Source organism: Piliocolobus tephrosceles, chromosome 13 (genome assembly GCF_002776525.5).
Source record: "Piliocolobus tephrosceles isolate RC106 chromosome 13, ASM277652v3, whole genome shotgun sequence".
Taxonomy (NCBI): Eukaryota; Metazoa; Chordata; class Mammalia; order Primates; family Cercopithecidae; genus Piliocolobus; species Piliocolobus tephrosceles.
Genome location: NC_045446.1, coordinates 117,743,409 through 117,763,210, shown reverse-complemented (window position 1 = coordinate 117,763,210; position 19,802 = coordinate 117,743,409). Strand labels below are relative to the sequence as shown.

General features: G+C 45.4%; 2 protein-coding genes across 2 annotated transcripts in view; one reads left to right on the top strand and one right to left on the bottom strand.

Moving 5' to 3' along the window:
* The window catches only part of FLI1 (Fli-1 proto-oncogene, ETS transcription factor), a 119,721-nt gene extending 102,235 nt beyond the window's left edge, over positions 1-17,486 (bottom strand). The window contains exon 1 of the mRNA XM_023208624.3: positions 16,990-17,486. Coding sequence (XP_023064392.1) covers positions 16,990-17,007 — 18 coding nt within the window. The 5' untranslated portion in view covers positions 17,008-17,486. The remainder of the gene's footprint in view (positions 1-16,989) is intronic.
* A 208-nt stretch (positions 17,487-17,694) lies between these two features.
* On the top strand, positions 17,695-19,561 carry LOC111540356. The gene is made up of 3 exons (XM_031933839.1): positions 17,695-17,755; positions 17,851-18,615; positions 19,149-19,561. The coding sequence occupies exons 1-3, from the start codon at positions 17,695-17,697 to the stop codon at positions 19,202-19,204; spliced, it is 882 nt and encodes a 293-aa protein (XP_031789699.1). The 3' UTR covers positions 19,205-19,561.
* The last annotated feature ends 241 nt before the right edge of the window (positions 19,562-19,802 follow it).

Genomic DNA, 19,802 nt, shown 5'->3' with positions numbered 1-19,802 from the left:
TGATTAGAAGGTGGCTTCTAATCATATTTAATTAACTAGATTAATCAACTAATTAAATTTAACTGACTTAATGAAAAGAGAATACAATTGTAAATTTCCTTCCTCTAGCCGTATTTCAAATACTCAACAGCCAGTCAAATAGAGAGTACAGTGGCTACCACAGTGAATAGTGCAGAACAGTGTATTTCCATGTTTGCAGAAAGTTCCGTTGGACAGCCCTGATAAAGAAAGTTTTCTTAATCTTTCACTTTCCTTGGACTTTAAGACAGGGTTAAAAAGGTTGAGAAAAACTGATAAAGTTTCCCAAATCTCTTCTCCTAAAAATTGTGCAAGAGCTATATCTGTTACAAAGTTTCCTACACATGAATATCTTCAAAAGAGAGATTTTGGAGCCTTGTATAGCCCAATAAAATACTATTGCTCCCAAATCAAATGCAAAATCAGAAACTTAGTACCTGAAGAGATTATAATTTTTTACATAGTTAAGGTGGCAGGACAATGAGTTTGTCCAAACCCTTTATACAATCCAACGTCACAAAGATAGACAAATTTTCTGCAAGGCTGCATTTGCTTTCATTGTGTCAGATGTTCTTCATAATTTGAAATACAAATTTGAGATACTCTCTAATCTCTTTACCTTCACTCTGTGGTGTTAGTGTGGAAAAACACAGCATGCTCCTTCAATACAGCATCTAGATCTTGGTGGTGATTTGTTGTCATGGAGAAAAAGCAGCAGGGCTGATCTTAGCTAGACTGTGGTCCCTAGGAACGACAGACTAGTGTCTGAGCAGTTCAATGTTCGGCCTCATGAACTTTGAAATCCCAATTCTGCTGGCCAAGAATAAAATCCTAATACCTAGTTCAATGCGTTCAGTAAAAAGATTTCAGAAGAAGTTCATCATTTTAATACTAAATGTCTGAATGAGCACTTAAATGGAAGTGGTCAATTCCATTTTCCTTTCTTCATCTCTTCGTTTTTGAGCTGCTTCATTGTGGGGAGAATATAGGCAAATGTTCTCCTTCCCTTCACTTCTGGTCACATAATCATACTTGGTTGCTCAGTGTACCATGAAAAACAACAATATGAGGTTTCCTAAAATATTGATGATGTGTGATGAGAATAAAGACCGACCCAGCTTTCCTGGTCTTGTTAAGTCAAAGAAGGGCCTCCATCGCTTGTGATTTCAGCACTAAAAGAGGATCATCGTCAGGGCAAATTACTTCTTTTGTTCTGCTGTCCTTTCACTCACACCAAAATCAGTTAAACCTATTCGTAGCATTTACACTTAATACGGACTGTTACGACCCAATTAAATTCACATCCCTTGATCAGGGGAGCTCAGTTCTACTGTCTTTCTGGAAGGGATGGTCAAACAGAGTACAAAAGAACTGAAATGGTATCTCCCTCTGGATTAACCAACTTCTAGCCTGGTTCTGTGTTGTATGACCACAAGGACGTGGGGAAGACAATAGAAGAGGTGGCCTAGATGTATGGGTGGAGGCAGCCATAGGTATTTGGTCAGCCAGAGGGATGTTTTAAAACTATTCACAAGGGAGTGCTGTAGCATAGGTTGGACAGGAGAATTTGTTTCTCTGGTGTTTTCTGTTTGACACAACTCTCTTTATCAGCAGCATAAGCCTGGAATTCCTGAAGCCACACTCATATCCTGCCATCAGTTTTTACGTAAACCCCCCATTGATTGGGATGGGAGTTTCACAAGTAGAACAATGGCCGGATACGCGGGAGGGAAAGGAGGAATATGGGATGTTTGATCTGTACTTGTGCATTTGTAGGGGATGGTGTCTACATGGGCAAAGAGATATGAATAAGTCACTAATTGATGAATTTAACAACATGCAAGCAAGTCTTTGAAATCATTAAGTCCAGAAAAAAACAACCCGACAGATTTAAGTTACGTTTATTGTCTGTTATATTTATGCATCGACTTGAATGAGAATAATAACTAAGATAATAACAACTAGCATTTGCACAGCACTTTACAATTACAAAGTGCTTTTACTCCCATACTACTTTTGATTCTTATAATTAGTAAGATTGGTAGAAAACTTAATGTTACATATTATTACTACCAGTACTATTGTTATTTTACAGGTAGGAAAGGAGATTAGGGAAGTTATTATCTGACCCAAGACCACACAATTAGTAAGTGCGTCTGAACCTAGATTTTCAAACTTCACACTGCATGTGGCTTTCACAAAATCACTCTGCCACTGTCATAGTAATCTGGCAAAATACTCCAGAAGTTTACTGCCAGCCTTCCTAAGGTTTTGTCTCACCTTTCTTAGGCAAGAAGCACCTTACAGCACACAGCATTCACACATTACATTTACATTGTGTGGGCATGAAGTCACATTTGGTAACTTTGGCTAACTGAATATTGGCTGACTGAACTTTGCCTGACAAATAAAGAGACAGAGCAGGTGCTCTTTCTTTAGTAAAACGTCCAAATAAGGCTCAGAATCTGAAATGCTGCATGGTTTACAATTGGCAACAAGAAAGCCATCTAACGAACGACCCAGTAGTTAGTCAAAGTGCAGTAATTAATTAATGCTTTTCTTCAAGAAACTCAAAGCAACTCACTACTCCAGATTTTTACCAAATCCATGGACGAAGAGGATCATTAAGAAGCCTTAATCCTTTTGGGTAAATGAACCACCTGAGAAAGAGAGAGTAACTTGCCCAATGTCACCAAGCCAGCCTAAGGCAAAACCAGGTACAGAACTCAGACTACCCAAGCCAGTGCCCACGTTAGCACTTTAGAGGGACTGATACATAGAACTCTCTCCAGGGAGCTATGCACAGGTGCACCCAGACAGCTTCACCATCAAAGCTTTTTAAAGGAGATGAAGAATGAGGCTTGCTCTAACAGCAGACAACAAACTCCTTCCAATGAGAAGGGAGTTAAAAGTAGGGTTAGCATATGGAAAATGCCAATCCACCTGTTCCATCTTGGATGAGACTGACCACTCAACTGACTGCTTGTTGGTGGTGACTGACCACAGTAAGGAGGACTCTTGTGTCTTATGTAATGCTCCTCTCCCTTTTTCAGTAGCTCTGAGCTGAAAGCCTCCTCCCCCATGCCCAGTGATGGGGAAACCAAGGCACCCACCTTCAGGAATACCCCTGTTTTCCCAGGAGTTTCCCTACACTGAGGCTGTGTCTCCCCTTCTCTTTTAAGTCTGCTTGTACTGTGCACGCTAATAAAACATTCTTCCTGTTTCCAATTATTTTCAACAGTTAAGCATGCAAATGTCTAAATAACATCTATTAAGCTTCTATGGACATTTAGGAGAGAAAAAAAGATTAACCAACAAGAATCTGAATCATCAAAGAGCTCTTACAAAACCAGTGTTTTGAGCCTTTAATTGGAAGTGAATCAGAAACAGGCATGTGAAATTTCCCATGAAATACACACAGGGTTTTAAATTTTTTAAAAGGGTTCTCTGGGCAGAGAAGAGTCTGGGTCATACCCTGTCCAAACTGATAGGAAGAAATAAATAATTCTGATGAGCTCTGAACCCAGTCCCACTGCTCCGTCATGGCCTGTTTACAAAACTCAGGGGGTAAACTCCAGGAAGGCAGGGAGGGGGAGCCATGTGGTAATTCCTTTACCACACTTCGGACTCAGTACATTTATAGAGACCCACAATCTCCAGAAGGAATGGCTTAGAAGCCCAGAGCAGCACAGCCACAGGGCTGGATGCCTTCCCCAAGGCACCCTGGGAAATCTCCACATGCTGGTTTCCTGAAATGACATTTCTAGAAAAGTCACCTGCTCTTTCTCCCTCTCCTTTCTAGAAAAGTGCAAAAAGCACAGGTGCCCTTTAAGTCCCTGACCTCTAGGGAAGTCCTCTGTTGCACCAAAGACCATATTTGAGAAAGAGGACTTGTGCCCTTTGACCCATGTGTTCTTATTATGGAGAAGGCCAAGGACAGGTCAGTATGGTTCTCTACAGGCAGTGTTATCAGGGTGGGAGGAGTTGCTTGAGATAATGTATGAATCTTTTCTTCAGGATTCCTGACTGGTCATGAACCTGGGTACAGGACTATTGACAGAGTACGGTGCTGGGAAAAGAAAGATCCCAAGCTCACAGTGTGCGGCAGTCATTTTAACGCCTTGCCTTTGCTATTGCCCAAGCAGGTTACACGAAGCAGAGCACACCAACCGAACCGTGCCCCATAACCCCTTCACAGTCTCCTCATGCCACATAGATTCTGAGTTATTTTCTTCTTTGTGAATACTCTCTTTAAATCCATTTTCAACTAGACGTGATAACAGTGAGGACTGGGTTAGGAGAAATCATTATGAATTAACCATGTTGAATTAGCCCTAAGAAATGCCTCTTGCCAGAAGAGCTACATTTGTTTTATTGTTTACCCTCTTCCAAATCAGCAATCCTTTGAAAGAGAAAAATCTACTTTAATAAAATTTGGGTGGCTACATGATTACTCACTTGCCCATGTGGTTCCTATGGAAAGTGCCCTCTTCAGTCTCCCAGGAATATTATGACAATGGTCAGAAAATAGGGCCAATGAACAAAGAAGCATGAGTCCCTGTGGATTAAATGAGCCTTGATGTCTTTGCTCCAGAAAACACCCTCATTGTAGAGCATGGTGTTTGGGACCATGAATACTTGAGTTCTGCTTCCAGGAGCTCTTGCCTAGTTCTCATCTTTTGACACACTACATCTTGAAGCCTCAGTTATCTCTCCGTCAATGGCCTCTTTCTTTCTGAGACTACTGGGGAGGAGTAGTCTCAGAGTAGGAGGAGGCTATCCTAAGTTGGCAATGTGTGATGGGTGCTTTGGGAGATATGACAGAGAAACAAGCAGCTCTCTTAACAGTGCTCCCTTGTTACCCTGGGTCACGCCTAAAGGTCTTTCAGTAGTAATGTGTAGAGTGGATAGTGAGGCCACGTTGTAAGGAGTGATATGGGAGACACTCCAGGCAAAAGAAAAAAGCAACAATCTCAACCCAATTTCTGGAATTTCTTCTTCAACTGACTTTGATGATCCTTTGGATACTTGGATGCCCTAGAGCGTCTTCTCCTATATGCAGGTTTCTAGAGTCAGAACTCCAAACACAGATAGGTTGAAATCTCTAAACAAGAGAGTTTCCTTACACACCTGCTGTGTTGAGCTCAGGTAACAAAAGGTTAAACCCTATGTAAAGAGGTGTTCCACGTCCCTCTTGAAGGTGTATGCATGTATGAGGTGGGGGTGCTCATGCACTGAAAATGGCTTAATTTTCCCACTTTGAATAAAGTCAAACTACAACTAGGATGAATTCAAGTAGCTCATTGACCCCTGGTAATTGCACATAGAGTAAATCGGGACATTACACAGAACGCTGTGGAAAAAAAAAAAAAAAAAAAAAAAAAAAGCAAAGACAGGCGCTTGGCCCTACACACTAAGAATGAAAATTTTAAAATAATAGGTTCTTCAGGGCTAAATTGTGTTTGCTCCCAAGGATCCTTGGAGCTATGGTTTTCTTTGTTCTGCCAAAGGAAAAAGGAAATATATCAGGAAGCTGGGCCAGTCCACAGGAAGTCTCACTTGGTCTGATAAAAGGAACTGGTGTGAGGCAGCTTTGGATGCAGTTATAAGTCAATCAGCCTTGAAATAACAAGAAAGGCTATTCAAGAGAAACTGGAGCCCGAAGTCAGCCCTACTCAATGATTTCCTTTTAACCTTGCAAAACATTCCCTTCTTTGTGTTTTATATAACCTCCTGAATCTGTTATTTTTTTTTTAAAAAAATGTGTATAGTTTTTTGTGTATATGAGTGGAATAGAATGAAGAAGAGAGCAAGATTTAGAGCAAGAAAGGAAGAAAGAAGGCACAAGGGTAGAGGAGGAAGCCTTGGCAGGTCAAAGAATATGCCATTCTCTACTGAGCTATAAAACATTTAAAAATCAACCCATTAGATCATTATGTGAAAACAGAACCTGTGAGTTTCACACCAGTACACCTGCTAACAAAGCCAGGCAGGTTTTCCTACCCGGGACATAGGCCTTCTTGAATAAAGAGTGGTGAAGACTTGAGCAGTTTCATGAATCTGACCGGTGCAGACTGTGGGTAGTGGTCACTTAGACCAAGGGACAAAACAAATAGTAACAAAACCTACATGGTCCCCATAGATAGGCTTGTCGCTGAAACTATATGGAGATGTATGTATCAATCTGGTGATGTATCACAGTGGCTAAGCTTTATGGAATTTGGAAGTAAACAGGATTAGGTTCAAATCATTGTTTTTCTATTTTCTACCTGTATGACCATGAGTAACTTACCCAACCTCTTCAAAATGGAAATATTACATACATCACAGGGTTGTCATGGGATCAAGTGCTTGTCTTAAAGGTTTGAATAGATATTAGCACCTTACGCTGGAGAGATAACTTATTCCCTTTATAACTATGATTGTTCTTCCTTATTTTTATTCCTCCTCTAATAAAAGATGAGCATCTCTTTCTCTTAGGTGAGTACTAGGGAAAGAAAGGCCTTAGCTTGGGGTCATGAGGACCCATGCAAAATGGTGGGTGATACAGTTTTAAACTGAATTGGGGCCTTCTGGGGTTGACTGTGTCTGCCCATAGAACACCACTTCCTGTTTTAACAAGAAGAAAAAAAGCCTTCCAGAAAACCCATTAAGAGACTCAAAATTCTCCTTGGACATCAAATTATTGTTTTTAGAAGAGTTAAGTGTAAATGAATCAAAACCAGACAAATTCAATTTCCTTTCAATTAAACAGGATTTTTTTAAAGTCCAGGGGAAAGACGCTTGGAGCCAAAGAGTGTTTTGGGTTTTAAATGAGACCAAATTTTGGAAAAGAATCTAAGACCCCAGAGTGGCGTCAGGCCCTATTCTTAGTTTGCATTAACGAAAAGGGATTAGCACAGTTCCAGTGTCACTTGGCAATAAAAACAACCAGCTCAGAGAAACTCACCGAGCACCTGCTGAGAGCTCCTGCCTTCACCTGGCCTTGAGGGGCAGTTCACAGTATGAAATGCAGCCCTGAGATTACGGGAGAAGAGCCACACAGGATCAGATAGAACATCTATGTGAGGTTCTGTCATCCACACCCCAAAATAAGAACTGTTTGAAAGCCTGTCTAGGATCAGAGTCAAGTGAACATGACAGCTGAAAGGAAATTTTGAAATCATACCTTCATTTTATATGTGCGAACATCTTTAACATGAGTGATGAGGAAGTGAAGTGACCTGCCTAACATCCCATAGCTAGTTTGGGATAGAGCTGGGGCTGGAACTCAGGTCTCCAGATCCTAGGCCAGCCAGTTTCTCCCCGTATTCACCTCAATTTAGAATCTTAAAGTCACCGGGACCAGCACATTCGGGATAAAATCTTGTTGCCCATTCACCTTTTTACAAGTCTGTTTCTGTGTCCCTCTTTACTTTTTTTTTTTTTTTTTTTTTGAGACAGAGTCTCACTCTGTCACTCAGACTGGAATGTAGTATTGCGATCTCAACCTCTGCCTCCTGGGTTCAAGTGAGTCTCCTGCCTCAGCCTCCCCAGTAGCTGGGAATACAGGCAGACGCCACCACACCCAACTAGTTTTTGTATTTTTAGTAGAGGCGGAGTTTCACCATGTTGGCCAGGATGGTCTCGATCTCTTGACCTCATGATCTGACCGCCTTGGTCTCCCAAAGTGCTGGGATTACAGGAGTGAACCACCGCGCCTGGCCCAATATTTTGGAACTTTTTGCTGTTTTCCATGTAATAATATACATTGGAGAACTTTCTAAATCAGTGTATACGACAGTTGATTTTATCCCATTTTGTAGTTGCATGGCATTTTCTTATATGAGTCTTTCCTCCTTTGTTTATCTAGTACCCTACTAATGGACATTTAGATTATTTCCAACTTTTGCTGTAACAAACAATGCTACAATAAACATCTTGTACATATATCTGAGTGAACATAGCTGCAGAATTAGCATTATCAAATTTGTATAAATATTTAACTTCTCAAATAGATGTTGCTCTCTGGAAAGATTATACCAAGTCATATTGCTCTCTGGAAAGATTATACCAAGTCATACTCCTAACAAGAGGACAAGACAGTGACATTTCCTTTGCTCTTTCCAACATGAGACATTAAGCTGTTTTAGTCTCTGCTGTTCTCCTAGGTCATAAACGTTGGAGTTTTATTATTTTCATTTGAATGTCTTTATGCATGTGCTTGAAATTCTTTTCATATATTTATTGCGGGTGTATTTTCTTTCTAGTGTTGTCTATTCATAGCATTTTTGCCTATTTTCTGTTATTTGTAAGTAGTCTTTCTATAATAAGACATTTATGCTTTATGTATGATAAATATTCTTTCTCAGTTTCTCATTTATTTTTCACCTTACCTATGGTATTTTTCTCCATGGCTTTTTTGTTTGTTTGTTTGTTTATTGAAACAGAGTCTCGCCCCGTTGCCCAGGCTGGGGTGCAGAGGCGTGATCTTGGCTCACTGCAACATCCACCTCCTGTGTTCAAGCAATTCTTCTGCTTCAGCCTCCCAAGTAGCTGGGACTACAAGCATGCACCAGCATGACCAGTTAATTTTTGTACTTTTAGTAAAGACAGGGTTTTGCCATATTGGCCAGGCTGGTCTCGAACTCCTGGACCTCAGGTGATCCACCCGCCTTGACCTCCCGAAATGCTGGGATTACAGATGTGAGCCACCATGCCTGGCCCCATGTTAATATATAAATAGAGGACCTAAAGCTGAGAACGAGAGAATCAGAAGAATAAATATCCTCGGCTGAAGCCGTGGTTTTCCAAAAATATCCTTACAGTAGATTAGTATCACCAAGGGTGAAGGGGCAATGGAGAATATAAACTTGTTGTTACCTTTAAGAAAATGTGTCTAACCATCCTTATGATCATAAGCCACAAATAAAGATTTCTCCAATGAATATTGCTTCTTTTGGAATTTCCAATACTCAGAGCTGAAAATCAGAAAGAAGAGAAATCTCTACTTTCTAAAAGTCTGGAAGAAATAGCATGGAAACCTTATTCTTGTTCATTTACATGAATGCTCTGTTGAGCACAGTGCCTGGTAATATTATTCAACATTTGGGTGAATGAATAAATGGATGAGAATGAATTCAGTCATCAATGTCTAAAGACAAAATGACTCTGTAGACATGACAATTTCAATCGAAACATATGCTTTTCCATAGACTGTAACAGCATTAACTTAAAGCAACTCATGAACAGAGTAATTTTCTAATATTAACCTGTTTGTTTTCACATTTTTGCTACATGAATGGTACTGCAAAATTGCTCACTCTCCAATTCCTTTCCCATAACATCAATGATTACCCATATATTCAGACCTAACAACTCTGCTACTGGAGTGTTAGATTCCAGTAGACATGTGAAACCCACACAATGTCTAGAAATTTGAGGTTAAAGCTCCCATGGCACCTGTAATTCCGGCCTCTTGCATGTGTGCACTGAGATGTGACATGAGATCTTTCATTGCTTTGGACACATAGCACTGGCTGGGTAAATGGGGCTCGCTCTTGGGAAAACATTTCAGTGTTCAAGTCTGCCTTCTCTTTGAGGTGATTTGAAAAATTCTCATACTCTGAGATTTTGATCTTAAACTAAATGGCAGACACGTTGTTTCCCAAAGATAGCAAATCTCTTAAATACATTAGCATTTGGTTCATTTTTGTAGGGATGAGCAATTTTGAAGGTACTGTAAAGTTGATCTGAATTATCTGAAAATGCATCTGAACACTCAATCTCTGATCCTGCTTGGAATGACGGTGATGAGTCTCTGAGTTTTTGATTTGCTGGGGTGAAGTGTCAGGATTTCTAACTGAGACCGTGGTCCCAGCCAACTCGTGGGAGAATGTCAGACCCATCTGAAGGCCCACAGAAATTTGATTTGAGTTTTAGAGAAACATTGTTTTTCTTTTGTCTCCTCTCAAGCACTATCTGCTGACTCATTCTTAAAAGGAACTAAAATTGTAGCCCAGGATAGAAGGCCCAGTTGAAAAGATTGCTCATGGAGGAATCCCCAGAACCCTGGGAAGGAAGAGATGAGAAGGATAATCACAGTTTTCTGTCATCTAGTGGAATAGAGTTTCTCCTTCCTCCCCCAATGCCATATTTAATCAACAGGTGTCTTTGAAGACAACAGATGGCACTGCTGGTTGCCTGAATCTATCTCTGGTTGTCTAATCCTGACTGCTGCTCAGTTCTTGTGTGGCCTCTGATAAGTGATGGAGACACTCCCATCTTCATTTCCTAAGGAGAAGAGGGTAGGAAGGATTTATTTCTAAGAGACTTGTACAGCTATGTAGATCATCCCTCTAGTCACAAGTTTTCATTCCTCCTTTCTATACATGTTATAAGACCCAAGTCATTATTATTATTATTTGGAGGCAGGTATTCACTTTGTCATCTAGGGTAGAGTACAGAGGCAGTCATGGCTGATTGCAGCCTTGACCTCCCTGGGCTCAGGTGATCCTCCCACCTCAGCCTCCTTAGTAGCTGGAACTACAGGTGAGTGCCACCATGCCTGGCTAATTTTTGTATTTTTTGGAGAGATGGGGTTTCTCCATGTTGCCCAGTCTGGTCTTGAACTCCTGGGCTCAAGTGGTCCACCCGTCTCCGTCTTCCAAAGAACTGGGATTACAGGCATGAGCCGCCATACTCACCCCCAAGTTCCTTGTTATGGTATGTAAGATCTTCTGTAATCTAGTTCCATTCAGTCTTTCCACTCTGATCCTCTCCATCACCTGTACACTTCCTCCCCAAAGTACCCTTCCACTCTCCTAGAAAGCCCTTTACCATAGTTTCCTGTGCAAGCCATACCTATCTTTCAAGGCCAGGCTTAGATCCACCTGTGCCAAGAGGCAGTGTGGACAGTGTGTGTAGAAAAAGCAGGAATCGGGAATGAGAAACACTGGGCTTGAAACCCAGCTCTGTCCCCTGTTAGTTATACTCTTGGGCAAGTTGCCTCACTCCTCTGAACTTTAACTTCTTCCATATAAAGTAGAGACATCATGGTATTATCTCCCATAGGGCTGCTGTGAGAATGGGATGCAAGAGTGTATGGGCCAGTGATCTGTGAAGGGACTGTATGATCTGTGAAGAGGTTTATGAAAGGGACTACATAAACAACTATTATCATGAGGTCTTTCTCTGTCTCTCCAGTTCAAATTGTCCTTTCTTTTCTCAGGGCTATGGTAACACTTGCTGTATTCTGCAGGGCACACAGACGTGGCTTATCTTCTCGCTAGATCTCCTAGCCGAGCCCTTTTGCCACTGGGGTTCTATCTTCACAGAACGTAGTCACATAGTCTAGCCCCTGCCTAACAGACATGCAATCACCTTCGTATGGTTGGTCAGTTTATGATGCCCCTGAGGCTGAGGTATTACCAATCCCCATAAGGCCAGCTAGCTTTTCACAGGAAAGGGTTATTCCGTAGATTACCTAAATTTTGTCAAATTTGCACTATATTGGCCCTGCAGGTGATAGTGTGGGGACATATAAGCCTATCTATAGCCTCTGTGGAAACATCTCGGTGCACAAGCTACTGATGGTGGGTCTATGAGGTTAGTGGCAGAACTGTAATATACAGTGACCTCACTTAATGATACCATCCCATGGATCAATTAATACGTAATGGGAAGAACACTATAGATATGAAATCATTAAAGCAACAGAAATTGAAACAGGGTGTAGTCTTCTGCAGAGGAAGAGACACCTGCATAACTCTGAGATTACGAGAAAAGCTATTGTGGCTGGTTGAAAGTTTTATGAGACTGTGTGTGTATGTGTGTGTTTGTGTGTATGTAACAGACAATGTCCTTTAGCCTACTTAATTTGTTACAAAATAAGCAAAATATAGACTTAAAAGGAATGTTTTAAGTATAGAACAAAAAAATTATCAATATAAAAATTTTCCCAACTCTTTTTTTTTGGCTGGGGGTAACTTAGTACTGGCATTAGACTAGTGCCATATATCTAGAAAGAGGCTTGGTTTAAATCAACTATTTTTTAAACAAATGCCAAGTTAACTGTTTAACCCTAAACAGAAAGAGACATCAAAATCCTAAATCTTTTTTAATGCAGTTGTTATTCAAGACCTACTTATGACACAGTCTGATGGATCCATAAGATACCTTCTAATAGATTTCATTTAAATAGTCCAATATTCCATTATTAAAGGAGTTGAAATAAGAGTTCAGTCTACCTGCCCATGATCTGTAGAGGGGCCTGGGTATTTCAGTAAACTACTATATTTTTGGTTGTCTCCTTGTAATGGAGACTGTTTACTTTGTCTGCTGTAAAAGAAGGATTTATTTTGGAAAACAGTTGTGTAAAAATTCTATCCAAAAATTTGGAATTTGTTTTTTCTTTAAGGATAAAAATAATTCAAGATGGTAGTGATACATTTTCATATATTTTTCATTAAATACCAGAGGTGTCTTCAGTGTAAAGTGCCAAATTCTTTATGATTTTTCTTTTAAAGACTTCTCTCTCTCTGTGTCTCTCTTTCTCACACACATACACACACACGCACACAAATGCACACACATTGCCTGCACGATTCTATAATTCATAAAAATGTAACAAAAGCAAATGATATTTTCATGGTATAGTGGAAAGAACACTGGCCTAAGTGTTCGGAGCCCTGAACTTTCACCATGACTCTGTTGGTAGTTTGCTGTATGATCCTGGACAATTCATATAACACCCTAGACCTCAGTTTCCCCACCCGTAAAGTGAGAATGTCAAGCTAAATACTCTCTAAAGTTTTAAAGTTGCCAACCTATAAACTTAAATTTGGATAGCAGTGGAACTGGAAGGAAGCCTTTTGGTGGAAATTATTCACACACAAAACAGGATTCCACTTGGTAACTACCTGAGGGGAGCAATTCTGTGTGGTCACGGGGACAGATCAATAGACAGAGGGTATCTTGTCTGGAGTTCTTGTGAATCCAGGGGACTCGGAGATTAAAAGGTGTGTGTGGTACAGGGAGGCAGCAACACCTTCTTGAGGACAGAAGTCAAGCCTCTGTTGCCAAGTATTCCTCACTCTGCTGCTTCTCCTAAACCTTGTCCAGATGTTTCCCTGCCCTGCCAGTGACAACCTGCCCCTCCAGGGCCTTGCAGAGCCAGCAGGAACCCTGACCCTTCTTTCCTGCTATGCTTGTCCATTGTTGGCCGGCTGTGTGGCCGGTGCTGCACTCTTCTGAGGTAGATGATGAGAGAGTGTCTCTGCCCAATTGTGACTTTGTTAGACACGCTTTTCCTCACCATCCTGGCTATATAACTTCATTACTTTCCATTCCCTAACCTGCGTTATTGTTTTTCAGAAGATGTATCACCACTCGACTGAGATTGTTCCCTGTATGTGTCAGCCGCCTCCACTAGACCCTATATTCCTGGAGGGTTTTGATCCCTGTTTTATCCTCAATACACACAGCAGAGCCTTGCAACATAATAGATGCATCACAAATATTTGTTGAAGTAATCAAATATGCATGATGGCAAACTTGGACCTGTGTTCTAATTTTCTGACCAATCTGTCCTGGTATGCCCATTCCCAAAAGCAAACTTCAATTAATGTGTATCCAGCTAAGGTGGCAGACTTTAAAAAGTTATTCCTGTGACTTGTGGCAAGGAGGTGCTTTGGCCCCATTTTCTAGATAAGGAAACAGATTCAAGAGGTGCCTTGGTGTGAGGCACACGAAGTTCAATTAATGTGTATCCAGCTACGGTAGCAGACTTTAAAAATTCTTCCTATGACTTGTGGCAAGGAGGTGCTTTGGCCCCATTTTCTAGATAAGGAAACAGATTCAAGAAGTGCCTTGCTCTAAGGCACACAGCTACTAGGTAGCAGAGCTGAGAATGAACCCAGGCTTTCTGACTCCAAATCCACCGTTCATTCTCTATTTCCCACCTTCATTCACCACGTCTGCCTTCTCTGTCTCCCCATCTGTAATGGCACCACGTACCTTGAGTCAGGCATTCATAGATAAAATTAACTGGATTCAACTGAAGCCAGCCTAAAACTAAGATGCAGTTTTTGAAACCAGGTCATTTCTTAAAGCAGCAAACAGTATCATGTGCTTTTTAACACTGATAATATCAGTGTGGGAAGCAGGGGCGTGGGTAGGGTGTTGTTTAATATCTCAAGTTAACCTGTCTGTGACAAAAGAGTAGCATGGCTCCAGCAAATATTGGTTCTCCCAGTGTGATGCTCAGAGCCTTCCCAGGAGCCGTTCTTGGAAAAGAGAAGAAAATATAATATGGAGGGACTTATAAAGAGGGCAACAAGATGGAGATTTTGTAATCACAGAGAGTTGTGTAAACTATGCACAAAATAAAGGGCTTCTGTGAAGAAATCCAGATTTCCCTGGCTTCCTGCACCAAATATCACCTGAGTGCTGAGACCCACAGATATTTTGAAATACAGACATGTCTTATATTTGAGGAAGAACTGTGCAGGTGCATAAAATCACATCCTAGAATCACTCAAACCTGATTTTCCCAGGCAGTTCAAAATGGAAATGGACATCCTGGATTTGTGTCCACAAATTAGATCCGCTCTGTAGTGTCTTCAACCTCAATCAGTGTAGGGCTGGATTTAGCGCACATTCCAGGTAAGTGTTCTTGTAAACGCATATGAGCATGATATTTTAGGCACTGAGAAGATTGGGAGGATACTACTGTAGAGGCAACCCAGTTCCACTGTTTCATTTTTGTGATGATTATGAGGCTCAAACAGGTTTAATGGATGGTGCATTCTCACCATGACAGCAGAAGAATGCTGGCCTCTCTCCTGGTCCACTGTCCTCTCCAAGCACAGTATTTGAACTATTGTGGGAATGGGATCTGGAAACCCCAAGATCCAGAGGTCACGTGCGAACAGAAAACTGGCTTTCACATAACTTAAACACCAAAATATACACCAAAGGCTCAATCCTGCAGAATGCTTGGAGACTGAAGATAGCTCTGCGGGGACTCAGCCTAGCCAGGTAACTCAGGTGAATGACAGGCTATTCACAGGGAGGGTCTGGAGGAGCTCATGGATCCCACCACCCACATAAAAAGGAAGGACTTTCATTCCCATCCTTGGCCTGGAGAGTCAGGTTCCTGCTCTAAGCCTGTTCTCGAGGCCTGCCGTGCCAATCCCTGTGTGTATCTAAAGAGGTTAGCACATCCTGGGTACACAGACCACAGCTTCCTCCTTTTGCTCAGGGCCTGTGTGTAGAGTTTAAGCAGTGTGGAGATATTTCTTCACTTTTCCTTAGGGTGTCCACATCAAGACCCTGAGGCCATCTTACCACCCTTGTGGATCAGAAGAGGCCTTCAGAGTAAGTGGTAACTGTCCTGATTGGGGGGAGGGAGTTTTCTAGAGGGGAGCATCTCATCACTAAACCCAGAAATACAGAGACACTTGCATGCGCACATCAACAGGAAGCAGAGAAACAGGCATAAAATGGCCCAGTGACCCTCACTCTTGGGTGTTTGCAGGAATCCCCTCTCACCTACTTCTCACCTACTCACTTTGAGTTTGAGGAACCCAGGCTCTTAGAGGCTCTTACAGGCTCCCTTTAACCCATGACAATCAGTTATCTCATCTCCAGATTTGCAAGTTCCTTCAGTTGGTGTCTTTTACCTAAGTCAGCATATTTCAAACTTTCATAAAAAAAAAAAAAACTTAGAAAATAAAAACCACGACCCCACCCAGAAGATAAAAATCTCTTGAATTCTCTGAGCCCAACATTTTAGCCTCCTCTCGCTGAGCCCAGAGCAGGGAGTCGACTCCTTCGGGTTCTGGGGAATGGCGGGCTCTGCCAGTCCCCACCTCGCCAGCCTAATAGTTTTTCCAGACAAACTCCAGCTTGGTGTTGCGCGGCAGCCTCGAAGCTAACCCCTGGTCCCATTCATTTCCCTAGGTCCTCTAAGGTCCGTCACGTTAGGGGGTTTCCCTCCTCCCTGCTTCTGGCCCCACTTGGCGAACCCTTTCGGAGACAGTAGCCAACCTTTCTGAAGTGAGACGCGAACCCAAACCCTCACCTTTCCGCCTGGGCTGCACTTTGCAACCTAGACCCAGGCGTGGCGGTGGCGGCGGCGGCGGCGGGGGTGGGATTGGCCGGGCGGGCACTGGGCGCGGGCTCACAGCCGGCCCCTGCAGTGGGGGCGGCTCCGCAGGACGCAGGACCCTCTCAGAGGCGACAGCTCCGGGAGCCCTTGTCCTGGAGCCGGCGAACGCCTGGGCGCGAAGGGCCGGGGCGCGGGTAGGGATCTGCGCGGACCGAGGCGGCGAGGCCGGCCCAGGAGTCCCGCGGAGCCGGCAGCTCTCCAGCGCCGAGAGCCGGGCGACTGAGTGCCGAGAGGAAGGGAAAGCGCTGACATGTAAACAGGGGCTTCCATCTGGAGGAGCCCGCTCAGAGAGAGCCCCCGACACACTCACTTACACCCCTACCCTCCCGCGACGAGGCCACTTACCCACCCCAGGGCCCACCCGGCAGGGACCCGAAGCGGGGCGGCTGCAGCCCCTGCCCCCGCCGTGTTCGGCCTCTGCGGGGAGGAAGCCCAGTGCCCAGGGCTGGGGCCAGGGAGCTCCGGGTGCGGGTGGGAGTGGTGGACCCCGAGGTCTCCCGCCCTCGACTCGGGTCTGCACCCGGGGTCCCCAGGTTTCCCGCCTCCCCCTCCTGCAGCCCGGCGGGCCGCGAGGTGGGAGGGGGCCGGGCTCCACTTTGGGGCCGGGAATTCGGGGGAGGTAGCCCTCGATGAGGCGCCTGGCCGGCTGGCCCGCGAGTAGGACTCGCCACCCGAGCGCCGGAGGAGCCGGCGCGAAGCCGGGGCGAGGAAGGAAGGGAGAGCGGCCACGTCTTCCGGGACGCGGGCCCCGCACCTACCCGCCCGCCGCTTCGCCTACCCGGCCGGTCCCCGCCGCCCGCGCCCACTGCCCCGCCGCTTACCTTAATAGTCCCGTCCATTTGGCCAAGTCTGCAGCCGAGCCCCCCAATATTCCACACATTGACCCGGTTACAGCCTGACCTCGCAGCCCCTTCGGATTAGCCCGGCGCGGCCTCCCTGGCGCCCTGGGCCCTCCCTGCGTGCCCCCTGCGAGCGCCCTGCCCTCGCTCCCCTGTGCACGTTTGTTGTTGTAGCGGAGCGAAAGAGACAGTTAACCGGATGAAACTTTTTTTTCAGCTAATTTTGGGAAGTGACTTCACTTTGCGAATCGGGGAGGAAGTCCTATCTCTCTCTCTCTCTCTCTCTCTCTCTCGCTCTCGCTCTCTCGCCTCGAGCTCTCCTCTCTCTTCTCTCCCCTCTGCTCTCCCTCTTCTTCCCTCCCCCCACACCCCCTCTTCCTTCCCTCGGCCGGTCCTGCTTTTCGCATCACACACTATATAAATATACGCGGAGATGCCCAGACACATTCATGCGCTGCGCACACAGGATACTTGCTCCTGGGAGATAAGAGCTAGCCGGGAACAATGACGGGGTCCACGCCCAGCGTCCGCGCCCTGATTCCCGAAGTCTGCACCTCCCCCCCATCACCTTCCCCCAAAATCCAAAGCCAAAGACCTTTGGCTTCTTTGCTTTTCCTGAGGCGGTTGGCCGAAGGTGGCCCTCCTGACTCATTCACTTTCCGTTTCTTCCCACAGATACGTTCATTAATGCTTTTTCCAGCCGGAGACGAACGTTTTGGGGGTAGTGTGTGCGGGAGGGGGGGCGCGGGTACGGAGGGAGAGTTGACTAGGGCTGCGGGTAACCCAGCGCCTACTGCCGGGGAAGATTCGGACGCAAACCGAGGCAAACCAACCATTAAAAAGTGCATCCAATAAGAATTTTTCCACTCAGGCCCTCCGCTGCCCAGACGCGGCAGACTCCCAGAGCGGCTCACCCACTCATCGAAGCGGATTCTGGGCGGTTTCGGGCTGACCCACGCTGTCAGGGAGCGGACTCCATTCCGGGGCGCATTGTTAGGAGAAGGGGCCCCTCGGGGCGGCGCGCTTGGACCCTGGGCTCCCGGTGCCCGCAGAGGGCGGAGATCCGCGGTGCCCTAGGCCACCTATCCGCATCTTTCGAGCCAAACCCCCGGCGCTTGCCCGGACCCGACGGCCCAAGCACTGACTCCCAGGCAAGAGTCGCCCTTCCTGGTCCCCAAGGAACTGACACTACGGCGGACGTTCCCTCTACGACAGTCAGCAGGTCCCAGGAGCGCAGCACGCAACAGCGCAGCGCAGACCCAGAATTTTCCCGGGGTGAGACCCGGAGGCCCGCGCTCTGGACCGTCCTCCCTACCCAGCCTGGAGGCTGGCGTTCCCCGGCCCACCCGGAGACCTCCCTCCCTCCCTCCTGGGTCGCCGCGCGCCCCAGTTGGAGCAGCCTCGGGGGCTGGGCTCTTTCGGCCGGACTCCCTTCTCCCGGACATCCAAAGCAGGTTACCTTGTCCACGCTCTCCAGACCACGCTTTGGACTTGCTCACTTTTATTTAAGAGTCCGACGGGGGAAAGAGGGGAAAAAAAAAATCCAGAGGAGATCCAAGTCAACTGGAAGAAAAAATTTCAAAAGGGTGTCCACAGAGGCGGAAAAAGGTGACTTATTAATTCTTTATTTCTTCAGGAGCAATTGAGCCCGAGAGCTCACTCGCCTCCCTCCCTCCCCCTCCCTCTCTAGAAATTAGTCTCATCAATTCAGCTCCAATTTTGGGTTCGAATACAGACACGGGTATGAACGTGACCAGACCTGGAGTGGCGGGTGCAGCCTGCCAGCAATTGAGACTCGCTGTGCGTGTTGGGGGGGGGGGGGGGGTGGATGGTGGGATGGGGGCCGGGCTGACTCCCCCCGCTCCTGTCTGCTTCTCAATCCAGGGGTCTGCTCCGGGGCTCCCCTGGGACCGCCACATCTGGTTACCGCTAGCGGGGTCAGTCCCCCCCTTTGCCTGGGGCCACCAGTTCTGGAGTTCAATTAAAAGAAATCAGGCTTAACCCTTTCCTCCCCGCGGCAGGCTGCCTGCCCTCTCACTCCTCCCTTCAGCGTTTCCACATGCTTTCCAGAGAGGAAAGAGGTTAACGGGAAAGGAAGAATGAATTACATCCTTTCAAACCCCAAATTGTTTCCTTTTCAGCCCAGGCTCTACCGACCTTCAAACTACAACAGAGCTTTCAGGAGAATGCGGAGTGACTGCTTCCCACCCGGACCTCACCAGCAACCCGCACACCCCAGTCACATTGCTCCTCTTTCAGGCAGAACGGACTCCAACTGCACCACCAGGAGGCCCCCTTCCTGGTGCTGGGCAGTTGCAGAGGCTGTTCATGGCATTCCACAGGTGGCGACTGCCCCCCACCCTCCTCCTAGCACTTTAGAGGGTACCTCTGTGACAGACACTATGGCTAGGTTTCTCTTTCCAACTTCTGTTGGTCTGGCAAGCGACAGAACATCCTTATACTGTCCCCCAATTCCTTTCAGCACCAGCTGCCTCCCCCATTGGAAGTGTTCAATATGGAACTAGATTAAAAGGAAGACTTACCCCTTAGTTTTAACTGTGGAACTTGATAGCACTTTCTGTTTCTCCAAAGCTATGGCAATTTCATAGTTTTGGAGATGGGCGGGGGGTAGTGAACAGGCTGGCATAGGCACCACTAGATGTATAAACACAGGCACGACTTCCCCTTTGTGACTCACAGACTGGCACTGGTGCCACTGTTGTTGGCAATTTTCAGCCCCCTGGAGAAACTCCTGTCCATTCACAGAGGTGTCAACCCAGAAAGAAGAGCCCACC

Coding starts and splice junctions, on each gene's coding strand:
- LOC111540356 (XM_031933839.1), top strand. CDS start 17,695: ATGCTTTTTCCAGCCGGAGACGAACGTTTTGGGGGTAGTGTGTGCGGG. Junction 17,756..17,850: donor GTGCGGGAGGGGGGGCGCGG/GTACGGAGGGAG, acceptor ACCATTAAAAAG/TGCATCCAATAAGAATTTTT. Junction 18,616..19,148: donor GTCCACAGAGGCGGAAAAAG/GTGACTTATTAA, acceptor TTTCCTTTTCAG/CCCAGGCTCTACCGACCTTC.